Here is a 27874-nt window from a genome sequence, read left to right on the forward strand (position 1 = left end):
ATCTTGCGCAGTGGTACGGCGAGCGGAGCGTCTGAAGCGGCGGCGGCGGCGGCGGCGGCGGCCACTCCGGGGAATGTCGACTGGCCGTCAGTCCTGACATCGGCCTCTTCTGATCTCAGACACCAGGTACAGCACACACACGGCGTTTCAAAACACTGTCACAGCCGGAGCATGCTAGCTGCCCGCACATTTCCCCCCCCTTCAGCTGCCTTCCCCTTAACGTGCGGACTCGTGTAACTTTCTCTTTCTTTTTATGAAGTCTTCGGCTTCGCTAGCACGCCAATAACAAAGTTCAAACCCCGTTAGCTAGCGCTGGTTCGCCCGCAGATGTGTGCTACGGCGACGTCAGTTTTACAAGCAAGTAGCCTAGCGAAGACGTGAATTAGCATGCTAAGTTAGCCCGTGGACCTGGCTGGCGCAGAAAGTCTCCACTCATGAGCGCAGGGGGGGTTCACACCAGGGGCATGTGTCCTTAAATTCTCCTAACAACAATGCGGTGCTTTCTCAACTTTATGCTCCGAGCCTGCCGATCGGAGCACGGCAGCCAACCAGATGTGCAAATGACTAATAATATTAGCTTGTCGGGAAGCTAATCTGACAGACGCAGCCAAAGCGGCGTTTGAATGGTTTTTTTTTTTGTGTGCTAAGCAGCTAAACCGTGTTCAGCAGGTGACAGACTGCGTAACCATACCTGTCACTTGTGCACACACTCAGCGTGGGCATGTGGACACAGACATGCGGCTAACACTGCTGCTGCTCAGCACCCAAAGGCGCTTCAGTGTGACAGTGGTCAGCTTCACCTGTTAATGCAGGAATTAATAATAAAAAAATTAAAAAAAAACACACATGCATGTCATTTCTAAATGTTTTATTTCTGAAGATACCTGCTGTGATTCACCTGCACACACAGGCTGGAGCTGGACAGCTGCAGTTCTAATATTATATTATTATTATAACATAATACAGTATGGTGGGTGAAGTTAGTTGTGAAAATTGGCATGTGGGTATTATAAATTCATAGCTAAATCTCTCTTGTACACCCTTTTCTCTCTCCCTCTCTCTCTCTCTCTCTCTATATATATATATATATATATATATAGTGTGTGTGTGTGAGTCTAAACTTCTGGCACCCCATGATCCAGCTAGTTCAGCCTGTTGAATATGGTGTGATAATGCTGCACTCAAGCACGCTCATGAGGAGAGATACTACAGCTTTTCTCTTTCCTTGTGTGTGTGTGTGTGTGTGTGTGTGTGTGTGTGTGTGTGTGTGCACAGGCGCTTCATGCTGTTTGTGTATCTACAATATCCTGGTGAGCTATATATAGCAGCTAACAGAGTTTGCAACTTGATCCGAATTGTCTTTCAGAGCCTCGGTGCACTGTGCCTTCCTCTGGAAGTGAAATATCTCATCTGTGTGTGTGTTTTTTTTTTTTGTTAAAGCTCAGTGGTCTACCTGTAGGCCTGCGTGCAAGCCTGTTTTTATTTTCTGCTTTTGTTTTTGTGTGTGTTTTGTCCCCGGGGGTCTGTGTAAATGAGGTTGTGGAGGATAATGATGGAAACTTTGTGAGAGGCAATTAATCGAGTATGTCAGGGCTTAATAGGCCAAATATTATTGTGTTTTTAGTCCCTTTAGAGCTCAGCACTGTACCAACTGCATTGATATTTTAGTAAGCAGTTGTGCACAGTTTTCTGTGACAGAACAGGTGATGATGAAGCAGTCTACCTGTGACAGTAAGAGGGCTGATGTGTCTATGATTGTGCAGTAAGTTCCTGCCTCTTTTGCCTTCGTCCAGAGATGATTTGAATGAATAAGGACGCGGCAGCCACTGCATGTCCACACAGACCGCTTCACTGCAAGCAGAGACAGATTTGGTGAGCTGCTGACAAAGTGTTCCTTATCTGGTTAGGTGATCTGAGAACTTTGGGGTGAGTTACAGGGAGCACTGCTAAGGTGAGCTATGAAAGAATAATGTGATATTGAGAACGTTTCCACACGACAGAATATACTAAGACACTTAAGAACGGGGCTCTATAGCCCCAGTGAAACAAGCGAGGCCTCAGTCTAATCACTAAATAGGAAGTATGTATTTTTATAACGCTTGCATGGTGGTTCATATTCATACCACAGTGTCTGTTGTGGTTCTGTTTCTTTCTGTGTGCTTACCTTTTTTGCATATTTTTGCATGCAGTCTTTATAGACAAAAGTAGACATTGTTGCCGGTCCCCAACCTTAAAAATGACATTTATAAGATAGATATATTCACGTATGTAGACGCACCATGCATAGTCAAGGCTGTGTGTTCAGGCTATTTAACTTCAGTTTGTTCGGACAGGTGAGAACAGTGCCATTTGACCTCAGGCGTGCAACAAATAACCAAACGGAGACCTTGTGAGCATGCAGGTCTTTGTCCTTTTACAAGCAAACCCTGGTACTGCTCGCTAGACGTCACAATGTAATCTGAACTAACTACAGGATTTAATCCTGCGATACTGTACACAGTTTCATAGGTGTAAGAGGACGGATGCTCACCTCTGCTTGTCAGCACTTACTTATGCTTGGAAGGGCTTGTGTAACATTTCGCCTCTCTGCTGATGCTTATATCATCGAGAGGAGCCTTGATTTGTTTTGACTCCCCGTGATACTGCCAAATTGACCTAACATCCAATAATTCAGATGCTTGTGGGTCTGTGCTACTTTTGTTTATAAGTTTTGAACTTTCCTGTATTAAGCTAGATGACTCAAACAGGAAATTGCATCAAAGTAAACACTTCTAGATGAAACCAACTGCGTCACAGGTGACCGATGAGCCCACGTTTCTCCCCCATCGCGACCTGATTGGAAGTACACAAATATTTTCCAAATATTTTAAAGGCCCCATTAGAGGCCTGTGGTGGTGCTTCTTACACCCAAACTGTAACCAGTGCATCGAACAGAGCTACTGACGGTGCCATTCACTGCATATAAAGCCCTACAGCAGGGCTGAATATGCTGAAAACTAAGAAAATGGCTTATTTTGGTGATATAAGGGTGCTGGACCTCTCAAGGTTACGAGGCGATTTAAGTGTTTGATGCCAGTTTGACTTTTTAAAATCATTTAAAGAAGTGTGAAGGCAAAGTCGTGCTCGAGAATCGGCGCACAAGATTTTTAATTCAAACCCTGACTGCAGAAAATAACAAAGCTACTTCCTGGTATATGAATGCCGAACTCTTCACAAGTTGATAGATGCTTGTTTGCCTCTGACTGGCTGCCGAATGAATGCACAATAGTATTTTATCTTTGTGTGGGTCTCATGGAGCTCTGTGTGGCTTTAACAGTGTATGCCATTATTCCCTCTAAGCAGTGTGTATTCCAAATTGTATTACATACAAATGCACAAACAAACAGGCTCTAAATGGGATTCTACATCCGGATGCCGCATCTGTCGCCACCTCTGCCCTTTTTAAGCTTTCTCGTCTCATGTTTTTGTAAACACGACGGCACTTCCATTTGGTCTGTCTGTAATATTACAATCTGCAAGACTCTCACTATTTCACCCACCAAATAGGTTAGAGAAGATCACATTCAAATTAAGGTTTGGTTTAGGGTTACTTAACCAAGAGTCTGTCAGGGTACACGCTGTAAATTAGGCGGAAAAGGCCAAGCATGTGAAAACACTTTGATCTGGAGGTAATCTCCCACCTTGTTTATATCCACTGCGGTAATTATCAGTATGTGTGCTCGATCCAGGTGAATTTTCCTCTTTCTTTGGCGTCCTTTCATCTCTTTACCATTTTAAGAACCTCACAGCATGCGTCAGCTCAGAACTCTTACCTCTCTAACGCTACCGGCAATAGTTTTCACTCGGTTATGGCTGGCTAAAACTCTTAGCGGGGCCATGTGTAGGTCAGATGCGACTTTCTCTCTCTGATTTGTAGTCGTTATGTTCCCCAGTTATTTTAGTAGAGGTTATGTTGGTCACTGATGATGCTGTGTATAACCCCCAACGCTCTCCAGGGGAACAACAGTGACACTTTTAGTCACTGATCTTAGTTAAATCATCAGGGAAAAAAAAGGTCAGATGTTAAAGAAAATCCGATAAAACCACACGTAGTGTGATAAACCATGTGAAGATGGTCAGTACTGATGATCTTTTACTTGTGGGGAGAAAACCACGTCACCCACTCTGATGGTGCAGACCGGTAGGTGTGTGTTCAGCTTGACACCGAATGGCTTCTGTCCATCAGCTTTCTGTTTTCCAGCTGCTCCAGTGCCGTAACGCCTGCCTTCTGTCTGCACCGAGGCTGCGGTTCGGTCATTTTCCTTGCTCTAGTTGGCTTTCTTCCCAGAATGTGTTGGAAAGGATACAACCCTTGACCCTCTGTACAAAACGAGTCCAGCGCTTCCCTGTCCCTGAGCTGAGGCCCGACCATGGACATGACTAGGTGCTACAGTCATCTCACTGACTGACTGACTTACTTTTCAGCCTGTTGAGGAGGCCTTTCTCTGTGTTGGTGTGGAATAGCCAATAAATCATATGTACAGGGATTAAAGCGAGAAATATTTGTGAGCTTGAAAAGTTGTCCAGTGGGAAATGTGTACAATTTATTGAATTAAGTATTCTAGACCTTAAAAGTGCTAAATCAGACATGGTGCATCAGAGTCCTGTGTGGAAAAAATTGCCCACATTTCCATGGTTTCTGCAAAAGTCCCCCAGTCCAGAACTCACATGACACAAACATGTGCAATATCCACCCTGATTGTAGCACGAAGGAATCCGAGATGATCATAGCTTCATGGAATTTGTAGTATCTTAGCTAAAAGCTCGTTTTTCTTCCTGCCTAACTCACTACTTTTTGTATGATTCATAATGTTTTGCCTTGCCGTAAAAAGGAAGGCACATCTCAAGTCATCTCCTTTGTCATCGCTGTGCAGTGACGCCTGTTACATCAAAAGACAGCGATGCTTTGAGATCTTCGCAGATGTCTCAGTTTTCCTTTTGTTTCTGTGGCCTTTCCTCTGCAGGCCCTTCTCTCTGCACATCGCCTACTGGTTAGCCTATATTTACTCAGCCGCGTGACATGTTTTGTTGCCACAGCAACCTGCCACAACCCCCCCCCCCCCAGTGTGCTGATTTTTTTTTTTGTTGGCTGTCACCTGTGTACTGTCCCACAATGCACTGCAGTTGACCCCCAACAAGTACTATGAGCAGACTGGGAACTGTGAGTGCAGAGAGGGCAGCTTTGTAGATGACAGACTTGTAAAGAGAGTTCATGGATTAAATTCTCCCTAAAGTAAAATGCCTGTTTTCTTCTCATCAGAGCTTTAACATGATAGATCTTTGGACCAACTGAATCCTCCTCATTTTTTAATGTGAGTTCAAATGGACGCTGACCTGCAGTAACCTCTTGTTATGCTTGCAGACTAATACATTCCTACAGCGCCAGGCTGCAGAAAAACAAAGTGCATGTTGGGAGAAGAGAGCAAGCATGTGAGTGAAAGAAGGGGGGGGGAGGAAAGAGAAAAATGTTATGACAAGGACTATAAAATGCAAGAAATAGATATGGCTATAGGGCTGAATGTGGTCAATAATCCATGAACAGGGTTTCCCCGCCTGTTGCACTGTTAACAGGCCCACTTGAGTGCTCTGGCCAAAAATGCCAAACATGCAGTATACTTTTTTTTTTTTCCTCCTACAAGACTTTTGAACCGGCTCCAGTCATGTCCTTTCCTAGGCTACAGTGTCTGACAGCATACAAATATAGTCTCCTGCACTTAAAAGTTCTGAGTTTTGAATCTACTGCCTCTGTGCAGGAAGCACACACACTGACTGCATCCACACTGAACCGTTTCTCCAAGATGGGCATTAGTTTCTGAGTTCCCAATCTGGAATCAGTTGCTGTATTGTCAGACATGGATGGCTGTGCTTTCCAATTATGCAACCTTTCGGTGTTCACATTGTCCCCATGAGGGGAATTTTTTTTTTACACACACACACATTGGTTATGAATGATTCCAGCACAAAACCTGAAACTCTGTCCATCAAAGAGAGGCTAAAGGCTGTAATTTACTCTGTGCTGGCACCGATAAGCCCTCAAAATGTACTGATGGCCATCGCTTTGAAGCAGTTTCATGTTATTGGCCTCCGTTAGTTTCCCATGGGTAAATGTTAGCAGGGGCTAGATGGCTGATTCAACATCTTTAAACCTAGCAGCGCTCGCTTGTCGTCATCTTTCTTGATTTTTCTAAAGTTGTATGGCTTGCAAATCAATTTGGTCCCTGACAGAACCAGTCTGCATCTGCCTTAAATTTCAACATTTTGTGTTTTTTTTCCTCTCAAAACTGTAGTGCAGTGATTTATAAGTCAGTCAACAGCAGCTCACTATAGAGTCAGTAGTGTTTGAAATCCATCAGCAGATCTTTTTTTTCTCTGTGCAGACGATTGTGACTGAGTTGAGGGTTTTCTTTTAACACAGCGTTTATAGTTTTCTGAACCACTCGAGCATACTTGTTCAACACGCAGTGCCGCAGTGGGACTTGAACAGCAGGAGACAATGACAATATGCTCCTGTATTTTCTGTCCACAGGTCTAAAGTATATTGAAGTCCTTACGCTAACAATAGCCTCGTCTTAACTTTCCTTACTATGTAGCTGCTTCTGTATTGCTGCAGAGTCTTTTCCTGCTCTTCTCTTCTTTTCATTGTCTGAGGAGGCTGGTAGCTGTATATGATCAAGAACTACAGGTCCAGTTGTCGGTGTGTGTTCACCTGCACCACTGCTGCAAACTGCAGTCTTGGTAATTTCAAAAATAAGGTGCAAAGCAGCCCAACCAGTGACTAAAAACACATTTTTTTATGTTAGTGAGACAGTTTAGAGAAGTGAAGCCATTCATTGCCCTTTTCGCTTTAATTTTATTACACTATATCCCACGTTATCGCAGTGCGTCTCAGTCAAACTGTTCGCTCACAGCAGGTTCAGTGTAATCATGGAGCAGCGTGTCTGTTTCTATGTTCAGAGGGAGTTCAAAGCTGTTCACGTCACATCACATTTCATAAGATTTGTCACGGCCCTCTTTAGAGTCAATTCATTTATTGGTGAAGGCCCACAAGTAGATTCTCCAGTAGAAACAAGGTGTAATATACAGCGTGTCTAACTCGGCGGAAAGCGGTGATAAAGGTGACAATTTTGGGTTTGTTTGAAACCTTTGTGAGTGGACATTAGAGGAGTCATTACACCAGCCACGTAGCCCACAACCCGCGTGTGAAACCTAAACACCGGCGAGGAAAAAACGCCCACCAGAGGTGTGTCGTGTTCTTCATTTCAGCAGGTTGTGATAAACCAGAGCTGTGTGTTCACTTTTGGGGCCAGAAAACACAGAGTACGCTCACAGTGTGGGGCCCAGGGTGTTTGTGGGGCCAATTTGCTGGACTCCACTAGGAGAACAACATTTTTCTGAATGATGTTGTTGTTATCGATGAACATAAAAGGTGAGGGTGTAGGGTCAGGGATAAGGGAGTGTGTTTTTTTTTGTTGCAGTGTACATTGTGTCTAGGGGAAGTCCCCACAAAGATATCGACACATGGTTGTGTGTGTGTGTGTGTGTGCGCTCTCCGCTGAGCTGGCCTGTTTTTCTTATTTCATACATTTCATACATTCATACACTGCACTGTTGACCCCGTGTCAACCTACTCATGACTAATAGAAAACCGAAACTGCATTTCCTGACACAGATTTTTTTTTTAATTTTAATTGTTAGAAACTGTATACGTGCAGTCAGAATGAGAAGGATGGCGTCTAGACATTCAGTATGTCTCATATGAATATTCTGAATATTTTCATCATAGAGTCGACACACAGACGTGATAGAGTCCCCAAACCAAAAACATCTATTGACGGGTTTCCAGGTTAAATCTTCCCTTCAGCGGCTCCAAAGCTGCTCAGTGTCCTGGATCTATACTTTTCGGTCTGTATCTGTGATATCTGTTGCATGTCTGTCTGTCCTGAGAGGGATCCTTCCTCTGTCGCTCTTCCTCAGCGTTCTTTCACTTTTTTCCATGTTTTTTTGGGAGAGTTTCCCCTTTATACCAACTGAGGGTCTAAGGATAGAGGGTGACGAATGCTGCACAGACTGTAAAGCCCCCTGCTGCCCCTTGTGATTTTGGACTATATTAATAAAATTGATGTAACTTTATATGGTTGAGTGGAAACTAGGAGGCGAGAGCTCATTTGCAGTTAAGACAAGAAAAATCTTAAGGAAACAAAACTCAATGTGCGTATGGGAGAGTTCAAATGAGAAACATTTCTAGCTACTGAAAATGTTTTGATACGATCAGACTAATCTTTAAAACATTTCGTCAAAGTTACAGCACTGACATGACTGTTGGTAATGGCTGTCCTGTTATTTTACCATAATGATAAAAAAGTGAAGATGACCTTGGCAAGGACACGTTTTAACTGTGGGATAGACCTTCATGGAGGATTTATTTAGTGAACAGTCATGCATGTTGTGTGAGCCACAGCCTTGTCCTCAGTTGGAGCGCCGAGTGGCCCGGCACATTTAACTTATTTTCCCTCTCATAGGCTACATTTCCACTGGCGCCATGTGCAAATGCAGTTTATGAAGCAGCTGATGTCAAAAAAAAAAAAACGTCTCAACCGTGCATCTGTGTGTAACAGTGCACTCCTGCGTCATACACATTATTCATTCATCAGTACTGTTAAACACTTTGGCCTCAGTGTTTACTGGTGTCTGCCCACAGAGCAGCACTGTGGCATCTGTGTTTTGGACTTGGCTTCGTATTTTGTTCTCACTGCTGGCCCTGACTTCCCAGGGCTCTCTGGGTCTATTAATACCAACATGCTCTAAAAATACAGAGTACTGTGTGACCCACTGGGACTAAATAGGAGCTCAACCTCTTACTGTAGGCACACTGACACACACACACTCGCACACGTATCAGTTATAAATTCTCCTATTTCCCTAGAATGCAACATCTCTGCATGGTCAGCTGAAAAAAAGAAATAGAACATCAAATTTTCCACACAAGGCAAATACCTCTTGGCAAATTCATTTAAATCATTAATCAAACCTCCAGGCCTAACTGAGAACAGTGATGTTTGTTTCCACTGATGTTGGAGGAATGTAGGGGCGTGTGTTTGTGTGTGCTGGCCTGCTTTGTGTGTGTATGTACTTATAATCATGGCCCTAAATGAACTGGAATTATACATAAAGACCGCGTGCTATGGATTTTAAAACTCATTGAATTATTTCCCTAATTTGTCTGGAGCACTGATTGGACGCATCTTGACAAGGCCCAACTGTTAAATTGAATTTGTCTCCCAAACAACTTGTGAAAATGTCAAATGAGGAATGGGAAATGGAAAACATTTTATGCCCCAACACATTTGTTGATTGGATAACAACTTACCCTTTGCTTAAACATATGCTCAGCTAATATCTGCTTTAAACAGGAGCGGCTCCAGCAGTATGTTTGATTAAAGGCTTAATATGTATCTCCAATGCTTAAAAGAAGGCAATAACACAAAACAGTGTACATCAGGGCATGAGCGTAATAATGCCAGCCCTCGTATTTTTGTTTCCAGTTTCTCTGCTGCCCATGTCTCATGGGTCCACACTAATCTATTTGTTTCATTAAAATAAATGTTAGAGAAACAGCCAGTTAGATAATTCCTTCAAAATCAAAGTTATGAAAGCACATTGGGAGAGCCGTTTTTAGAGAAAGTCCTCCACATAACCAACGAGTACCAGTTGGACCAGATTCTCTTAACTAGATTCTTTTTGGTAACTTAATAAAGATTGTGCACAACATGAACATTGGCAGTAAGTTTTGTTCAGCATGCATGCTTCTTAACTGTGCACATGTCGCGTTGCTAGGTGGAAGACAGTATTGTTTTATTGCAGCCTATGTGATCCTGTTTGATCCTTGCAAACAGTGATTATCTCTCCTGCCTCAGATGGAGACATTTTTTTAAACTGACTCCACCTCGACATTACGCCGTTTGGTGTTGGAAAAACTGAAAATATATTTACATTTTCTCACCATTGCTTGTATACGACTGCTGCACAATACAGGCTGCTGCTGCGTAGTTTAGTAGGCTGAGACATTTGAAGTGAGGCAATTCAAATAACAGACCCAATTCCAGCCAGTCAGTACGAGTCCACTGAGAGCAAACTGTATTTTGAATCCTGGCTCAGACAGACTTGTTTGTTAACAGTTCAAGGTGACTGAAGAGGAGCCTGAATGAAAAGCAAGTAACCTGAATAATTTAGCTTTACAGAGACACACATCACGGGTTACATATTTTGATTATCTGCACAAAATAGTATTTTTCCCATTAAAATTTGTGCCCTTAAATGTTATTTCTCAAATGACCTCCAAGCTTTTCACCAGTAGGAACTTAAGTTTCAGTTTAGCAGCAAGCCAGCAACCTTGTTTTAGTGGAGTGATACCTTCAAATTATTTTATTATCATTACTTTATCTCATTCACTCCTTTTGTCTCTCTACCCTTGAGACACCCCACGTCTCTTGATGTGACATGATATGACATGGGGGCGTTCTTTCAGCTCCACGTGGTGACTCCTGGTTGGCCAGCTTTTGGCTGCTGGGTGGTCGTCCGCTACTGTTTTAATGCCGTGCACAAAGTCATACAGGTCACACAGGTACAAGCCATACAGTTTTACTTACTGAGATACATGGATGTATTTGAGTTGCTAGCTGTTAAACGTTTCTGTTCTGTTCATTTATGCCAAAGATGATTCATTCATGGGCAAACTAAACATCTAAAGCATCTAATTTTACTTAGATTCATGTGCCAGATTTGAGGGGATCTAGGTTTTACTTAGCAAACATGACTGGATAACTCAGACTGTGTCTCAAAGCTGTTCCCCTTGACAATTTGCATCCACAATAGCGTTTCCAGGTTGTTTGATCATACATGACAGTGGCCGAATGTCTTCTTCTTCTCCCTCTTTTCAGTTTGCAAACAACAAAACGTGCGTCACAGCCAACATCTGGTGAGGAGTGGGACAGACAGACAGCCCAGCTGTGCAAATCATCATTTCATGGTCGGGAAATTATCTGACAAAATCAACACAAACACAACTTAATGAGAACAGATCAGCTATACTGACATTTAAAGTGCGTGATTTCTAAAAAAAAGTTAGAGGCGAGAGAAAGTTATCTTTTTAAATTTGGTGATACACAGATGCTGACTTGGCTACATACACAGCTGGTTCCTCCGCCTCTATATCCGTTCACACTGAAGCCTGTGTTTTAAGAGTTACACCCCAGAGGCCGTTTTGGGAAAGCGCTGTTTTAATGGGGAAAACTGTTTTAGAGTAGACAGAGCTGAGACAGAGAGAAAAAGATGTGTTATTTAACAGGCTGCTTTATGTGGACATACCTAATTCTGCTTTTCGACAGGCCCCAGATTTCTTCTTCTACACAGCATGAGCCTGTAAAAGCAGCCTTGGAGCAGGTGATGCCGAGCGATGTCCTGCCATGATATATAGTGCATGTGCAGACGACCACAGCAGACAAATAGTAGGTCTGTGGTCTCCGGTCCGTGCCTGCCCAGAGTCTCCCAGTGACTTCTGTCAGACTTTCACCACATGATGAGTATCTTCTTTGTTGGTTTTGACTTTATTTCTCTCTGGAGGACTGCGGATTTAGTTCAGCATCATTCAGCATCTCATCCACACGTTTCCCCGTGCTGCACTGTTGTTACGTTAACACATAAAACTTCTCAAGAGGCTCAGCATCTATGAGTTTCATCATGAAACGGTGATAACACACACAGTTTAAATTCAAGTATTTAACCAGCTTGAATAGAGCAGTAGACTTTAATAAAGGGACCTGTATGGGTCTATTTATGAATGATGAACGATGTCTGCTATATCCATCAAATACTGGACTATTTTCTCACACTTGTTACATTGAACCAACCATCTGGTTGCACATCATTATGAAATAAGTGCTTATTTCTGTCTACTTAGTGTGAGCTACTGTATGTACATTTAAGTAAATCTAATAGTCAAATAGTCACCATATTTCAGCTGTAATAACTTTGTCAGAAATGGTTTCTTCTTTTCATGTGATTCCTCAGTAATTGGTCAGCTGCTCGTCATTATCGTTTAATCAGGTTTCATCTATCCATCCGTCCATTATCGCTTGCCGTTTATCCTTTTCAGTGCGGGGGGCTAAAGTCTGTCCCAGCACCACTTGGGTGAGAAATTCTTCAAAGAGTTTCAGGCCTGGTGTCAGATGTTGGTCATTTCACCTCTGTCCCTATCTATCTCATCTATTGCTTAAAGGACTTAAATGATCAGGTGAAGAGGTGCAATTAGCATTTTGGACCTGCAGATACAAAAATATGAGAGCAACATATTTTGTTGCCAATCAGAAGTTGTCAAACTATTAAAAGAGAACTACAGGAACCCTTGTTTGATAAGGATGGCTGCAGTCTGTGAGGCCAGGTGGAGAGCTACAACCTTGTCAACATGAACGCAAAACGCTAGACTAAAAATGAACATTCAAACCTGCTTAGGCAGAAACTGTGTGACAGGATTAAGGAGGAGGAAAACGAAGAGCACCTCCCTTAAGGGACGTTAACTTTGATTTTACAACCTTGATTTTATTGCAAATGAATTGCACAGCAGCCAGGCTGATTCTGATTTAACTCCTTCATTCAAATGTCACCATAATTAAGAACTAATCATTTTTCAAGCTTAGCTGTTAAATGACTTGTTGTGTTTCTGTGTCGAGGTCAGGATGTAATGGATGCAGATGACACCAATTAAGTTTAGTGTTGGCGCTTTGCACAAGGTGTGTCTGATCAGTAGGTGGCTTTTTCTAAACAGAAATAACGGCTCATAGCAGAACATGCGGATCAGATATTGCTTGTATCTGTGGTGCTGTACAGTAAAAGTAAGAAGCATCGAAATCCTTTATGCTGAAAACAGGAAAAAACAACATGTTGAAAGTGAAACGAATCATCACAAACTGATCTAAATTAAGTACAAATGCACAATAGGAAATACAAGCCGTTCACTCCTCGCTATGACACACCTAAGTCCTCAGTGGTGCAACCAGTTTAAGAGGTTGCATAATATGTTGAATGGAAATTACCTGTGTATAATCAAGGTGTGACAAATGATTTTAGGATTAATTGGTCTCAAATTAATAATTTGTACCCTCAGATTACTTCGTTTGTGCATTTGAGATAATAATTTGTGCTTTTAAATTATTATTCTCATTGTATATCTGTATCCAGAGCCTCCGTGTCACAGCTCTAATCTAAAACAAATGCTCATGAAACATTGTGGTTTATGGTTTTTTAATTGTGCTCTCCTGTCTGCAGTGCACTGAAGCACAAACTGGGCCTTGAGACTCCTCCAAATAAAATAATTTTTGAAGCCTTTAAGCATCACTACACAAATAGAATTTCTTGGCCAGTAAAGGGAACCTGCTTTGTTTGAGAGATGTGACTGCACAACAGTTCAGTTAAACATTAATTCACTAACCAAAAATTGCTAGTCACGCCAACACCTTGTAGAGCTACTACTGCAGAGGGCCAAGGAAGAACATTCCTTACATATTACAATATTCATTAAGGCCCGACTTGTTTGAACAACTGGGTCATTTTCATACATTGGTGTGTTACCACCTCAAAGAACCTAAAAAACTCTCAACTAAAACTTCATCGTCTCTGAAAAAGACTTTCGCTGTTCTTAAGTCAATGAAATGTTCCTTGTGGCTGATTATGGCGGGGACTGGGGATAATGGTAGTGTGAGGCCTGACTTCAGGTTTAAGAAATGTTCAAATAAGACCCATTTACCGCACCCTTCTGCGGCTTTTACCTGCTCCACGGTTCAGTGTGACATCTTCAGGCTTTTCCCTTGATACCTTGTTGATCATATCAACCAGAGCAGAAATGAGTGGGAGTCTCGTTGATACCCACTAGGCTGGTATTCACTTTAGATAGGCCTATCTTTTCTTAACTGTCCACTCGAAGGTCAGCGACTCACCATATGATTAGTCTGCCTCCACTTTGCGTTGCACAAAGCAAGTGAGTCACACTTTGTCAACAACAGCGACGTCTGACTGTCCCCGTTTGAGTTAATGAGTGATGAAGTCCTCAGCCAGCGAACAAGGCACCTTTCTGTGCTGACTTGAGCCTGTGTTAGTTAATGACTAATTACAGCACTGTGTTTACCATTACCTGTCAAGGTGAGTGAGCGGTACAGATGGTTGTGTTGGAGCGGGACAGCTGACTTGACTTGACTACGCCGTGTGCAGCGGTGGGATTGTGTCATCGTCCAAAAATGGAATCCAGTGGAAATGTTTACATGAGAACTGCATTATGTCTGCCAAATATCTCTGCTAGATGTTTTTGAGCAGGCTGTTGATGACTGTTTTTACCAACTACTGTTCACCAGCAACAGGTGTGGAAGGCTCTTGTTGAGACCTGCAAATACTGACGGACTGTTTAATGCTTTGTGCACAAGCAGCTTTTGTGGAACAGAAGGCAAGAAACGTTCTGCACAACCAGTTTGCAGACGCCACACATATTCTTTGACACACAGGGAAACACACCGCAGTTGCAAAGGTTAAAATCTGAAGCTTGGGGTTATGGACACAGGCAGGTGGCGGTGTCAAGAGGGCGTCAACTTGCAGCCATGGACCTGAACCCAGAATGAAGCCTCATGTACAGGGAAGTGTCCCCCAATTTTAATGTTGAGCTTGACTCCTGCTCAGTTTAAGGCTTCTTTTTAATCCCCTAACATTACCAGTACAGCTAAAGGTAGATGTCAGGGAGCTGAGGCAGAGGCTTCGTCATCAGAGCTCACAGGTCACACTAAAATAGATTAGAAACAAATGTGGCTAATGCTGACAAACCCTTGAGCTTTGGTGGTGTCTCTAAATAGGTCTAAACTGAAGTCTGTAATGAGCAGAAAATAGGTTTTTGCCTGTTTGTGCTTTAACTTCACGTGAGAAGCTGAGAGAATGAGTCTCTCTGAGTGAGCGAGGGGTGGGGGGAGCGACAGGTATTGCTACAGACAGTGTTGTGGAATGTGTGGTGGAGTTTTTGTGGTTTGCAAAGTGTTTGGTAGGGGGAGGGACCTACAACACTGCTGAGCTCCTTCAGAGTTGCAGGTCCCTCCCCCAGCTCAAACTCAGCCTTTGCTCTCTTTCCCTTAAAGGAACAGCTCCCTCACAGTGTCTCCTTGGTCTTGGTTGGTCTCTTATCAGTCTTTTGGTTTCTTCTCTCTCTTTTCTGTCTCTGCTCATGAAGTTGATGTTGACCCACGGGCTGAGGACACACACACACACAAGCAGATAGCACTGACTGTAAAGATAGCTATCTGGCTCCACTGATGATATTACTCTCTTGATGTCCCTCAGGTCCATGTGTGGTCAGTGAAGTGTCCTGGGGAGCAGTATGGCAGTATATCAGTTGAGCATCTGGGTGAGATGAGGTGAGTGAACAGGTTTGCTTTAAAGGCCTAAACTGGGACTTCAGTGTGTTGCCAATCATCCACTCAGCCGAGGCTCAATATAAAGTTTACTTTTAAAGAAATAGCTAGAATAGATTCAGTGAAACTTCATCTATAAACTCTGTCCAGTAGCAAATATTAGGATTAATTATTTTACTTTTCCCTGTAGAGAAATTATCTGAATTTGTCTTTCAACTCTTGGGCCCAAAACAGAATATCATTGTGAAATACTGACAATCATGTTTTTCTTTTTCCTCCATCAGTGTCGCCTGTAAGCAATGTGAGCTCCACTGACAAACAGGCACAGCTATTCTCCATACCAGACCTCCACCTCAATCACCAGCCAATCAAATGCACCCAGACAATAAACTGGCCAATCATGGCAAGCAGGTCACCAGTGACAGCCGATCCCAAATACCCAATGTAACCCAGCAGGCTCAGCAGCAGCAGGGAGCTGCTGGCCACCTGGGTCCAAAGGGCGTCAGTGCTGGGAGCCATGGGGTCAAAACCAACCAGATTCCCCCTGGCAACCCTGGGCTGAAGGCTGTCAGCCAATCAGTGAGCAGCGTCGGAGGGATGCTGAAAACCAAATCCAAGCGAGAGCGGAGTGTCTCCATTGAATCTGGTGAATCAAGAAATGCCATTGCTCCAGCCCTGGAGACGGATGCCAAAGGAGGTAAGGCATGCATGCGCAGAGGAAACTGTGTCAGCATCTAGGACGTATAGACAGTGTGTTTCTGTTCGAAGTATGCAAAAGTTCACTTCCTTTACCTTCCTATCAGCCAAATCTTAACCCGAAATACCAGATTACGTGCATTCACCTCCTCCACAGCAGGAAGTGAATGTAAAGACAGAAGAACTTGTTTTCTCTCTTGCTGAAATGCCCTGACCTTTCAGTGAAGCGTCAGAATTTCCCCCTGGCCTTTGATAGTTTGTGCCATGCCCGCGCTGCAGTAACGTGTTTCAGATGAAAAAGCATCAGGGCTTTCTGTGGAGCTCAGAGAAAGAGAGAGAGAGACAGGTCATGAGGTTGCAAAAACTTAGACAAGCCTAGAGAAGTTGTTATTTAAGCAGGAGACCATGAGTGGGTGAAAAGATTTAAAGTTACTTTTTTGTAAGAGTCTCTGTAAACATTTGCGTTCATGTTGGCCAGTACAGTGTGTTTGATTTGCATTCTTTAGCTGTTGCTTATTTAAGAGTCACATGAGGGTTTGACTGCAGATGACATTAATGTGATTTTATGAAACTCATCTGTGCTTCCTGTACATGCCTGTAGCCCTCTCTTAAAACACACACACACACAACTTGACACGCTTAGAGGGAGAGGTGTGGTTCCAACACAAAGAACAACAGAGGCTAGAAAAGGGAGAAGAATAAAAGATATGGTGGATCATTTGAAGGGGAAACTCTTCTTGCTCCATTTGAAGCAAACACACTCTTCTCTGTCTCTTTGCTTCCGTCTCATTCCCTGTGATCTAATCTCTGCCTGTAGAAAAACAAAAGTGCAGTGAAATAAAAACACAAGCCTGCCTCCTCTTTACTTCAAGCCACTCAGCCACCAAACCTGGAAACCTGTAGAGAGTCGGTGACGAATCATTTCAACACAGTAGCAGACGTGGCTCGATAGCCGGCTTTCTTGTTGAGATAAACTTGTAACTGCTGGCAACAGAAACATTCACAAAAGACGAGAGGTCAGCTCTTTCACACTGCCTCTCTGTGTCGAGGTAGCAGTCCTCCCTCTGCTGTCCTTTTCTCTGTATTGTCACTGCAAACTTCCTTCCTTACTGTACACGTGCTCTGTGGTTACCCAAGCTCATTTGATGTGTTTATTGGTAAGTACTTTTCTGCCACAAAGTTATCAAGATGTTGAGTTAAAAAGTCTGAAAACTCTTCACTGATGGCTTCTGTATGGGGGATGTTGCCAGTGTACTCTTCTTTCCTTCTTTCACCATGTGGAGTTTAAACCCCCCCATCGTATTTGAATAGAAGAATTTGTATAGAAGTTGGTTCTACCTCTTCGACTGCAGGAAACCCTCTGGTAATGTTAATGCTGCTACATATTTCGTGCAGCTGTTTGCACCCACTGGTGCACAGCAGCTTGTGCATCAACAAAAACATAATTGCGCTATGCGAGAAGGCGCTGCACATGCTGCTCAAAACATTGCATCTGTTGATGTGATTAGCATGCGTGGCATATTGTTGTGCAATATGTAATATTGCAGTGTTTAATTTTTAACTTAAGTATTTTTGATAATTCAGTTGTCGTTTTTAGTTAGTTTAGTTAAAATTTCTAGTTTAAGAAAGTACATTTTTATGTCTTCCTCTTATTGTTTATTAATGTTTCACTTTCTGTACAGGCAAATAGTGCACATTTGCATGTCTGTCACTGGGGTTTTAGAGCTTTATATTAGTTTTCCTCATGATAGTGCAGAATGCAGAAAGTACAAGCAAACTTCCTGGTCACACCTGCAGAATCATGGCTGCACCTCATAGGTGTCCAATGGTTTTATTACCATTTTTAACAAAAACCATTTGGTGATAGATTTAAAATGATTCTGCCATTTGACATCCAGTTCAGATTTAAAGTGATGCGTTAGGCTACATTTGTCAAGGCAAATACAAGCTAGATAGACAGAAGCACATTAACTTAAGGCTCTGGAAAATACAGTGCTGGGCTTGGATTAGAATCATAAAAACAAAATAACATTGGCAACACCTTTTTATAGGGAGAAATACTGAAACGGTTGTTAACCAAGTGTTGATGATGTGTGTGCTATCCTCTAGAGGGTGTTATGCGCAGTAAGCGGCGCTGTGTTCTGGAGAAGAAACAGCCATATAGTGGAGATGAATGGTGCTCTGGACCTGACACAGAGGAAGATGAAGACAAGCCACACACTGCGACCCACCGTGAGTCTGTCTACCTCTACAGAGGGGGAAACACATTGCTAGTTGCTGTTGCTCTGTAGTAGCACAGTCCTCAGTAAGAATAGTGTCACTGGGACCACAACTGTAAGCATGAATTACATTTAGAAATCCACTGGCGAGGCTCAATTTTCTTTTCTCTGAAAACCATAGGTTAAAGTCATAAATTATCTGTAGCTGTTTTGGGATCCTGCACACACACTGAAAGGAAGAGGATGCCAGCTTGGAGTGCCATACCTTCCCACTGAGTTGACTTTGCATGTGTTTTAGCTCCATCTAGTGTTCAGGTTTATGAATGTGATAGCAGTATTTCCTTTTGGCTCAGACATCTAAATACCACTTTGGACAAATTAAACCTGTGTGCTGCTGATTTTTCGTAGGAGAGCGTGTGCTGGCAGGTCCTATCCAGGGGCTCTCTGATCGCCTGTCTGCAGGCATGTCTGAAGCTGGGGGTCCTGTAATGGGATGTGGAGTTGGGCCAGGGCTGAAGACAGAGCCACCTCAGCCTTCACAGCAAGTGGTGTATGTATTCACAACCAACCTAGCCAACAGGTGAGTACTATTTGCTGGCCTAATATTCGGATGATTAGAAGAGGAGATGTCTATTTTTTTATTAACTGATCAACAAACTTGATTTGTGTTTTTAGATTCTGATTAGACCTTGAGTTAAACACTGGATTATGTAACTGCATTTATCATGTAGTTTGTAATATCACTGCATTACTTTGACAGTGCTGCAGAGGCAGTGATGAAAGGACAGACTGATTCCATCCTCCTGTTTCACCAGCAAAATGTACAACGCACCAAGTTGGAGCAGGTCAGACATTGAGAGCACCATAGCAAATTAAACAAAATGTTTGTGTTAAACCACTGGGGAGTAAAAGTGTTTTACCACAGCAGACACCACAGGTGCAAAGTATGTGGGAAGTTTAATTTGTTTAGGTATTTTTATCTCAGTTACCTCTTTGTTCCTGTTTTCATTAACTGTTGTTGTGATTGTAATATGTGTGTGTGTGTGTGTGTGTATGTGTGTGTTTATATTATATAATATATAAAACAAAAACAACAACACTGCTATTACTATCAAAAAGAATGATGTAGTAATAACATTTTAATCATGTAATCTTTTTGTCCTTGTGTCTGCCACAGTGCCATTCATCAGGGAAGCCTTCTAACCTATCTGAGAAGGTAAACTCCAGCAACTCTCCACCATCAGGTACCCCAAAATCCCAAAGTGGAACTCCAAGGCCTGCCTCTGCAGGAGTTGGAGGCCCATTGCATCCTGCAGGGACACCGTCATCAGCAGGACACTCTGATAATGAATCCTCTCAGACCAGAACTGGTGGGGCCTCCAGCAATAACAGCATCATCGCCCATAGGTCAGAGGGAGGGAGCGTGGCCACACCTGGAGGCCCAGTCCCCGGAGCTGGAGATGGAGAGGGTGCAGGGGGTATGACTCTTCCTGTTGCTAATGTTTCTCCCTCAGGGAGTCCCTCCATCCTATCTGCACACCTACAGAGTGATGCAGGCCAGAGATGTGGCCCAGTGAACACAGATGGTCTTTCCAAAGAGCAGCTGGAACATAGGGAGCGCTCTTTGCAGACGCTGAGAGACATAGAGAGACTGCTTCTGCGCAGTGGGGCAAGTGGAGGCCCTGGAGAAACAGGGGGCTCTAATAACAATGCTAGTAATAACTCCTCCAACCTAAATAATAACAACAATACTGATCGGAGTGGTATTCTTGAGGACACTGACAATGGTACTAATAACTCTGGTAGTGGCAACATGCTATCGTCAGCCTTGGCTCCAATGGGAGGGATGAAGAAATATGAAGAACCCCTCCAGTCCATCATTTCTCAAACACAGTCCCTTGGAGGACCTGCCCTTGACAGTCCTCAAATGGACTCTCACCATAACCTACCACAACACCCCCATCACCAGCTGTCTTCACCAGGGATTGACATGGGTCCCTTACTTGGACCAGATGGGCTGACTCCAGAGCAAATGGCTTGGAGGAAACTCCAAGAAGAATACTACCTAGAGAAGAGACGACAACAGGAGATGCAACCCCCCACACATCCCCAGCACTTTAGAATGATGAGTGAGATGGGCATGCACGGAGGTCCTATCATGATGAGAGGCCCCCCTCCTCCCTACCACAGCAAGCCTGGAGACCAGCAGTGGGGTCCTGGCAATATGATGGGAGGAGGAATGGGCGGAAATGCACGAATGATGGATATGCACCAAGAGGGACCCCGTGGCCCAAGGTTCTTGGGACAGATGCAGAGAGGCCCACCTGGGGGAGGAGGCTTTCCTGGTGGTGCAGGAGGAGTTTTATCAGTGGAGGGTTTAGGACCCCAAAGGCCCACCAGGCCAGGGATGATTTGGCTAGATGATATGCCCAACAACATAGGCGGTGCAGGTGCCTTTCATGGCTGCTATCCTGGTGGACCTCCTCAGCACTTACAAGGTGACCCAGAGCATCTGGTAACGCGTGAGGAAATGTTTCGCATCATGGAGAAACGGCAGATGCAGGGGATTCCTCGGTTTGAACTTGACAGATTAGCTAAACAGCAGCAACAGGGCAACCTTGGTTCTAGAATCATGGATAATCCTGGGGCCCCAGATTTTCCCAACTTGGGGATGGGCCGGGGTCCACCTTCCACTCGGGGTGATCACATGGACTTTCCTGGTTCACGGGAGATTATGGGCTCTCCTGGAGGTGGCCCGCAGATGAGAGACTTGGTGGATTCTCCTCTGGGGAGCAGTCTCGCAATGAACATGAACCCACAAATGAATGTTCAGCAACAACAGCAGATGATGCTGTCTCAGAAGCTCCGTGGAGGACCTGTGGGAGGGGGGCCTTTAGGTGAGTTGTTTAGCCCTGGAGACATTTCACGAATCAGGGCTTCACAGAATGGAAGAGGAGGAAACAAGGGAATGATCCCAGGACCGGATGGCCCCTTCCATTTTCCCAATCAAGGCCCCTTCTCTGGAGGACAGGTGGAAGGGCCTTATCTTCAACAACCTGGCCCTGAGATATTTGGGCATGAACAGCAAAGTCCTAATCAAATGGGAGGCACATCACGGCTCAGTCATATGCCGATGACTGGAGGCCTCAGAGGAGCAGACCTTGGTCCTAGGCACCCCTCTGACCTATCAATCAATGTGAACCCCATAACTTCTCCTTCAGTGCCTCCTCCCCATCAGCTCAAGTCTCCATCTCTCAACCAAGCGCCATCACCTCTTCTACCTTCCCCCTCTGCTCCAGGACTGAAATCCCCCTCACAGATGTCCTCTGCAGGGCATCACCCTCCTCTTCCTCCTGCGTCTGGTGCTGGGACTCCTTCTTCCTCTTCCATGAAGTCTCCCCAGGTAATGGGGTCTTCCAACCTCATGTTGCACTCTCCATCTGCCTCTCCTGGACGGCTCAAGTCCCCAGCCATGGCTGTAGGCTCTCCAGGGTGGGCGTCCCCTAAAACAGCTCTTCCAAGTCCAGGTGGTCCAACCAGTGGGAAGGTAGTGGGCAATGGAGGAAGTAGTTCCACTGAGACAGGTAAACTCTGAATACAAAATTATGTTGGATCATCATAAATGCTGTTCCTTGTATTGTTGTGACATTAATCATTTTTTGTTTTCTGTTTTTTGCAGGCCAATCCCTCCCCCCCAGGAGTTCCAATTCTACCCCCATTAGCCAGCCAGGGTCTATGAATCCCAGTATGCCATTCACTTCCTCTCCCAATGCCCCTCCAACTCAGAATCCATTATCTCTTATCATGTCGCAGATGTCTAAATATGCCATGCCCAGCTCTACTCCTCTCTACCATGATGCAATCAAAACAATTGCCACTTCTGATGATGAGATGCTGCCAGATCGACCTCTTCTATCTGGTGTCAGCATTGGAGGTAGGAAAACAATTTGACATTTTGGCACAGACAGAAAACCCCTTATACACTTAAGCAGTATGCACAGAGTAAGAAAGATTTACTGAGTGAATGAAAGAATGAAGTGCGTCAATTCTTAGATCTGTGTTACGTCTAATGTGTTGAGGAAAAGAGCAGTCTATCTTCAGATGTTACCATTGTGATTTTTCACATTTTCATGTATATTTTCCACATTCTATCACTAGGAAACATGGGGACGGCTTCCTCCCAGATACTTGTGTCCCAGGGCTCCATTGGTCCGCACAGTGATCCACAAAGCCCCATGGGTATTGTAAGCCAAGGTCAACAACACCTTTCCCATGATGCCTCAGGCCCTGTGCTGTCTTCCCCAAACCACATGGGCATGCCTGCCATGAATTCTGCCATGATGGGAGGCGGCGCACCCGATGGAATGGGGCCCTGCAATGTTTCACCTTTATCTCAGAACCAGATGGCAGGTTTTCCTCGCATCCAGCAACCACCTCATGGGCCCATGCAATCACCTAGTGGAGGGATGTCACAGAATTTCTCCCAGTCTAATGAGGATATTCTGCCTCCTCAGCAGTTGCACCTGCTTAGCAAAGGTCATCCTCACCAACGCTCCTCTCACCCATCAGACTCATTTGCCTCTTTGCCCATGGGAGATGGTCCAGATCTAAGTGAGGTCATACGACCCTCTCATACAGGGATCCCTGAGTTTGATCTCTCCCGCATCATTCCTTCTGATAAGCCCAGTAGCACTCTTCAGTATTTCCCAAAGAGTGAGTCACATCCAAATCCACATCAGGGGCCACAGTCCCAGCAACCTACTCCACAGCAGCTCCTCAAACAGCTGTCTTCGTCTGGCCCTCCGCACAGCAGTGGCCCCTCAGCTAACCCCCACTTAGCAAACCTGCAGAATATGATGGCTGAACAGCAACTGCCACCTCACCCCTCACATGGTGGAATTCGCCAAAGCATTGGCATTCCTCAGGGGGGATCTAGGGGTATGGTTTCTGGTGGGGGCATGGGCCCCATGTGCCCCCCAGGACATATGATGGGAAGGACAGGCATGATGCCCCAGCAGCAACTCCAGCAACAGCAAGCCATGATGGCGAACAGCCTTCTCCACCATCCCTCCAATCCATACTCTGGCATGATGTCCTCCCAGCAGCACCCACACAATCTGATGGCACAGCAGAACATTATGATGATGCAGGCTAAGCAGCGAAGCATGTCAATTCCAGGGGATCCTTTTGGCCCTCAGGGTCCATTAATGTCCCCTCAGGGTCCTATGATGGGCCCTTCCCACCCACAGTCTGGTATGATGGGGCCCCAGTCTCTTAGACAGCGTGGAATGTCTCTGGACAGTCCCATTGGCTATGGCCCTGGAGGTATGGCCAATATGCCATTCTGATCCAGCTCACATACACTGTAAAAAAAAAAAGAAAAAGAAAAAAAAGTGTCCGCTAGGTTACCTTCTTGTTGTGTCTAATTTTTTCATTAATGTTATTCTTGCAGTTGTTTGAAAAAAGGAACTGTAAAAAAAAAAAAAAAAAAAAAAAATCAGTGATACTCTTCAAATTTTGGATTACAACTGATTTAAAAAAATAAATAAATTTAAAAGCACTGTAACACGGTTCAATAACAAATCTGAAGCCATTTTCTGAAATACTGTAAAATATGAAAATATGTATATTTCAAAAATGTGTGTATTTGTTGTGGGAACAGATTGAGAGTCAGGAGAGGAGTGCCTCAAATTTCTATTTGTTTTAATATCATTGATTTATTTTCTCCAACTACCAAACTGTTGTGCAAAGGAATATATATAAATCTATCTATATAGATATAGATATAGATATATATCTATATATATAGATGGATATATATCTATCTATATATAATATAAAACACTTGCTGTATATAAGATGCAATTTGTGATTGTTTGCAGTTGTTCTGTATAACTGTGTTTTAATAGAAGTCTAAGAATAGAATAATACTGATCTCTAAGGTGGCTTTGGTTGTTGTGTTGTCAATGATTGTTGTTTGATGACACTGACAAGGGACACAGTTGCTGTATAATATATGAAATCTTTATTAAATCCAATCAGCAGTAGCTAAAGTACAAGCAAAAACAGATTTTCGCCAACAAACATTTTTTTCTTGACTGCGTAAATAAAACATCTTTTTAAATGCAATCAAAGTAGCAATGGGTACTATATTGTCAGAACATATGAAAAAAAATATAACATTTTCCATCGCTATGAATGAAATACTGTAGAGGAGCACAGGAGCATTTAAGTTGACATTGCGAAAGAGTTTATTAGTTTACAAGAGGAGGTTGCTGGTGGTTGTTGCTCCATCAGAAATGGATGGCCGACTGTGACCCTGAGTTCTGATGAAAGGCATACAAACACGGCCACAGCCCAGTTTACAAAGTAACTGTAGTAACTCATTGCGAAACTTCACCCCAAGAAAGGCATATAGGAAAGGATTCAGGCAACAGTGTGAGAGACCCAGAGTCTTTGTCATGTCAAGGGCAGGAATCAGTAGGTCGTAAGATTCACAGCTTTGATATTCGATAACCTTCAGGTCTGTCATAGTTTTAATCAGTAAGGTGATATTATATGGTAGCCAACAGAAGCAAAAGACGAGAGTTACAAGCGAAGCAAGTCGAATAGCTCCTTGCTTTGCTTGGCTTTTCCGAGATTTGCACAAAGTAATTACCACTGCTGTGTAACAATAGCTCATAACAGCCAGAGGTAGGAAGAAGCTCACATGATCAAAGACTCTGAGGGCCAAAACCCAATTGTTGGCATGGATACCATAATCATTGTAAGAACAGAAGAGCATGGATGAGTTTGTTGTATTTCCTCCCACAGTCAGAAACACAGTAGTGGGTATTGATAAACCCAAACAGATCAACCATAATGTAGTGCATGTCAGGTGAACGGTTCTCCGACGCCGATTTTGCATGCTAGGAATAGCATGAACAATGGCCAAATATCGATCAAACCCAATGCAAGCTAGAAGTAAACTCACACAGAGGAGGTTAATATTTTTCACCAAGCCCACCAGCTTGCACAGAAAGACCCCGAATATCCAACCAGTGACATCGTTAAAATCAAAAGGAAGCGTCGACAGGAGCATGAGGTCAGCCAAGGCAAGATGCAGTAGGTAGATCTCAGTGATGCGCAGGAGTCGCCAACGTCTCAGGAGGACTGTTATCATCAGGCCGTTCCCCACCACACCCAGCAGAAGGATGAAGCAGTACAGCACACTGCGGAACACACCGTGGAAGGTCTGCAGGCCCACCTCCTCATTGTCACAGGGCTTTGGCTCATTATCATATATATCATAACTGTAGTCTGTGCCATTCTGATCTCCGCTATAATCCAGCTGTAAAATACAGGGTTCACAAAAAGTTAGGGATATTCGACTTTCAGGTGAAATTTATGGAAAATGTAAAAAGTGAATGCTACAGTGATATTATATCATGACAGGACATTTAAGTATCAGCATGCACTGGTAGTTTCTTCATCTTAAACAATTTATTGAAAGAAAATCTAACAACAGTGGAGGGTAAACGTAAAATTGGGATGTGGCCAAAGGACGTCCACTCCTCTCCTTTCTGTGACTCTTCCAGTCTCTGTATCACTGTTCCAACCTCCTGATGACACTCTGTGACCCTCTAAGCTCAGTGAACACCTCCGTCTGAGGACTTCCTGTTTGAAGCCTCCAGTGTTGAGGTGCTGCTGATCAATAGTTAGGTGTCGTCTTGGTTTCATGATGTCAGAATGTGAACAGCACGATGAGGAGGACTGTTTAAATACCAATTCTAACTGAAGCAGGAAATGTATTGGTGGTGGTTCATCCTGAAATTTCACCTCAAAGCCGAATATCCCTAACTTTTTGTGAGTAGTGTATAGTTTGAAAAAATAGTTTGAAAATCACTGTGGGTACGCAAATGTACACTCATTTGACTCTGGCTAAATTCTAATTGTTGTTTTTGATAAGGAAATGGATCATTACATTAGCTTAGAATAGTTTTAGCATCATTACGTTGATTGTGTTATTTTGTTCCATGCAGTTTTATCATTTAAATTGTTAGACAGGAAAGACCAGATATTTTTCACTTCCTCTTTACAGTAACTAGGAAAGATTTTTTTGGGCAAATATGCCCAAACATCCTATATTGGCTGTATACCACTGGATGACTATTTCCCCCCGATCAACAACCAAGTTAATATTACCTCAGGTGGAGAAATCAGGTGGTACAAAAACAACTGGTCTATTTTTAATAAGTGTTAAGCCTGTGAGACAAAAACACTAAATCCATCCACTTGAATGTCATTGCATTCCAGTGCAATATTAGTAAAAGGTACTCTGCTACTGGAAAAAACAACATCTTTGTATAAGACGGGAGTAAGTATACTTACGACACTTTGGTATATTCATGATACTTTTTTAATATATCAGTTTCCCTTCTTAAAATGATTCTGAACCCGATTTTCTAACAGAAAATAGTTTATATAGTTTAAAACTATATAAACTAACTAGAATTTACATGTCATCACTGCCATTAACGTCAATGTTATTGTTGAGCCTAAAACGACTACGGCATTGTAACCTCCTCTTTCTATATATCACAGTGCTTTAACAAAATGGCATTTAATTTCTTCTACAATAAGTAAATCATATAATAATTCATATTGCAAACAATGTGGCTCATCGGACAGATGATATCTTGTGCAGAACGAGTGATTTGAATTTAGAAATAATCACATATGTAACTGCATTAGTGTTGTTGAATTGTATTATTTTTACCACCAACATCAGTGCAATGATATGATTTGCAAGCTGTTTGATGTCTGTGATTAGAAAAGCAGAATATATCACCTTACAAGACTCTCCTTTTATAACATATACAGTAGGATGTATTACAGTGAATTTCTTCCTCACTTATTTCCCTGGAGACTCAACAGGAAAGAAGCAGTGTGCACATGATGTAACCAAGCCACATCTGTTTAGGAGCATTTTTAATGGTTCGTTAATTCCAGCTACTGTAGTTTATGAGTGATGTTTCTCAACTTTGGAACAATTTAATTTAAAATCTTGTGGTTGAATCTTAATTAGAGGAAGCATTTTGTTCTCCGCCCCAAGATCTCTTGCTTGAAAATGTCGGATGAAGCATCTGACACTTAGAAATTGTTTAAAAGTTATGCTATTCTCTTTTGAACAGCAGATCGTAGCCACTTGAACAGTAAATAGCTCTAAAGAACATATGCAGCAATTCACAATTATTGATTATCTTACCTCAGCAGTCGTAAAGGTCAAGGTTACAGCCATTGGGATAGATCTTAATCACTTCAATGTATATTGTACACCGCCTCAGTGAAATATGCTCGTGCTTCCTGTTTTTGCTAGTTCTTCTATATTTGTGTTGCTGATTTCTTTGTTGGGGGTGTGTTTGGTTGGAGCATGAAGTCAGAAGGGACAAGAACTGTACAGCAGGCTTTCTATAGGGAGCATGCAAGAGCAGTCATGTAACT

At 43.2% G+C, this 27874-nt stretch overlaps 3 protein-coding genes across 4 annotated transcripts in view; 2 read left to right on the forward strand and 1 right to left on the reverse strand.

Moving 5' to 3' along the window:
* Positions 1 to 24408, forward strand: bcl9l (bcl9 like). 2 transcript variants are annotated; one of them, XM_070828746.1, is made up of 9 exons: positions 1 to 126; positions 15406 to 15479; positions 15761 to 16173; positions 18282 to 18404; positions 18800 to 18971; positions 19152 to 19236; positions 19569 to 21975; positions 22071 to 22325; positions 22550 to 24408. In XM_070828746.1, the coding sequence occupies exons 3-9, from the start codon at positions 15849 to 15851 to the stop codon at positions 23737 to 23739; spliced, it is 4557 nt and encodes a 1518-aa protein (XP_070684847.1). In that variant the 5' UTR covers positions 1 to 126; positions 15406 to 15479; positions 15761 to 15848; the 3' UTR covers positions 23740 to 24408. The 2 variants fall into 2 exon arrangements, with proteins under 2 accessions (XP_070684847.1, XP_070684848.1); XM_070828747.1 differs by lacking the exon at positions 1 to 126 and adding an exon at positions 14283 to 14444.
* The window catches only part of treh (trehalase (brush-border membrane glycoprotein)), a 141089-nt gene that overhangs the window by 92586 nt on the left and 20629 nt on the right, over positions 1 to 27874 (forward strand). The window lies entirely within an intron of this gene.
* On the reverse strand, positions 24408 to 27671 carry LOC139200100 (C-X-C chemokine receptor type 5). The gene is made up of 2 exons (XM_070829334.1): positions 27639 to 27671; positions 24408 to 25721 (listed from the first exon to the last, which is right to left on the reverse strand). Exons 1-2 carry the CDS (start codon positions 27669 to 27671, stop codon positions 24651 to 24653), a joined length of 1104 nt encoding a protein of 367 aa, XP_070685435.1. The 3' UTR covers positions 24408 to 24650.

This window comes from Pempheris klunzingeri, chromosome 4 (assembly GCF_042242105.1).
Source record: "Pempheris klunzingeri isolate RE-2024b chromosome 4, fPemKlu1.hap1, whole genome shotgun sequence".
NCBI classification, from domain to species: domain Eukaryota; kingdom Metazoa; phylum Chordata; class Actinopteri; order Acropomatiformes; family Pempheridae; genus Pempheris; species Pempheris klunzingeri.

What these genes read in the sequence shown, in the direction of transcription:
- LOC139200100 (XM_070829334.1), bottom strand. Translation starts at nt 27,671, where the DNA reads ATGGCTGTAACCTTGACCTTTACGACTGCTGAG. An exon ending in TGACCTTTACGACTGCTGAG is followed by an intron (nt 25,722 to 27,638) that starts GTAAGATAATCA and finishes TGTATTTTACAG; the next exon opens with CTGGATTATAGCGGAGATCA.
- bcl9l (XM_070828746.1), top strand. Translation starts at nt 15,849, where the DNA reads ATGCACCCAGACAATAAACTGGCCAATCATGGCAAGCAGGTCACCAGT. An exon ending in GGAGACGGATGCCAAAGGAG is followed by an intron (nt 16,174 to 18,281) that starts GTAAGGCATGCA and finishes GCTATCCTCTAG; the next exon opens with AGGGTGTTATGCGCAGTAAG. An exon ending in AAGTAGTTCCACTGAGACAG is followed by an intron (nt 21,976 to 22,070) that starts GTAAACTCTGAA and finishes TGTTTTTTGCAG; the next exon opens with GCCAATCCCTCCCCCCCAGG.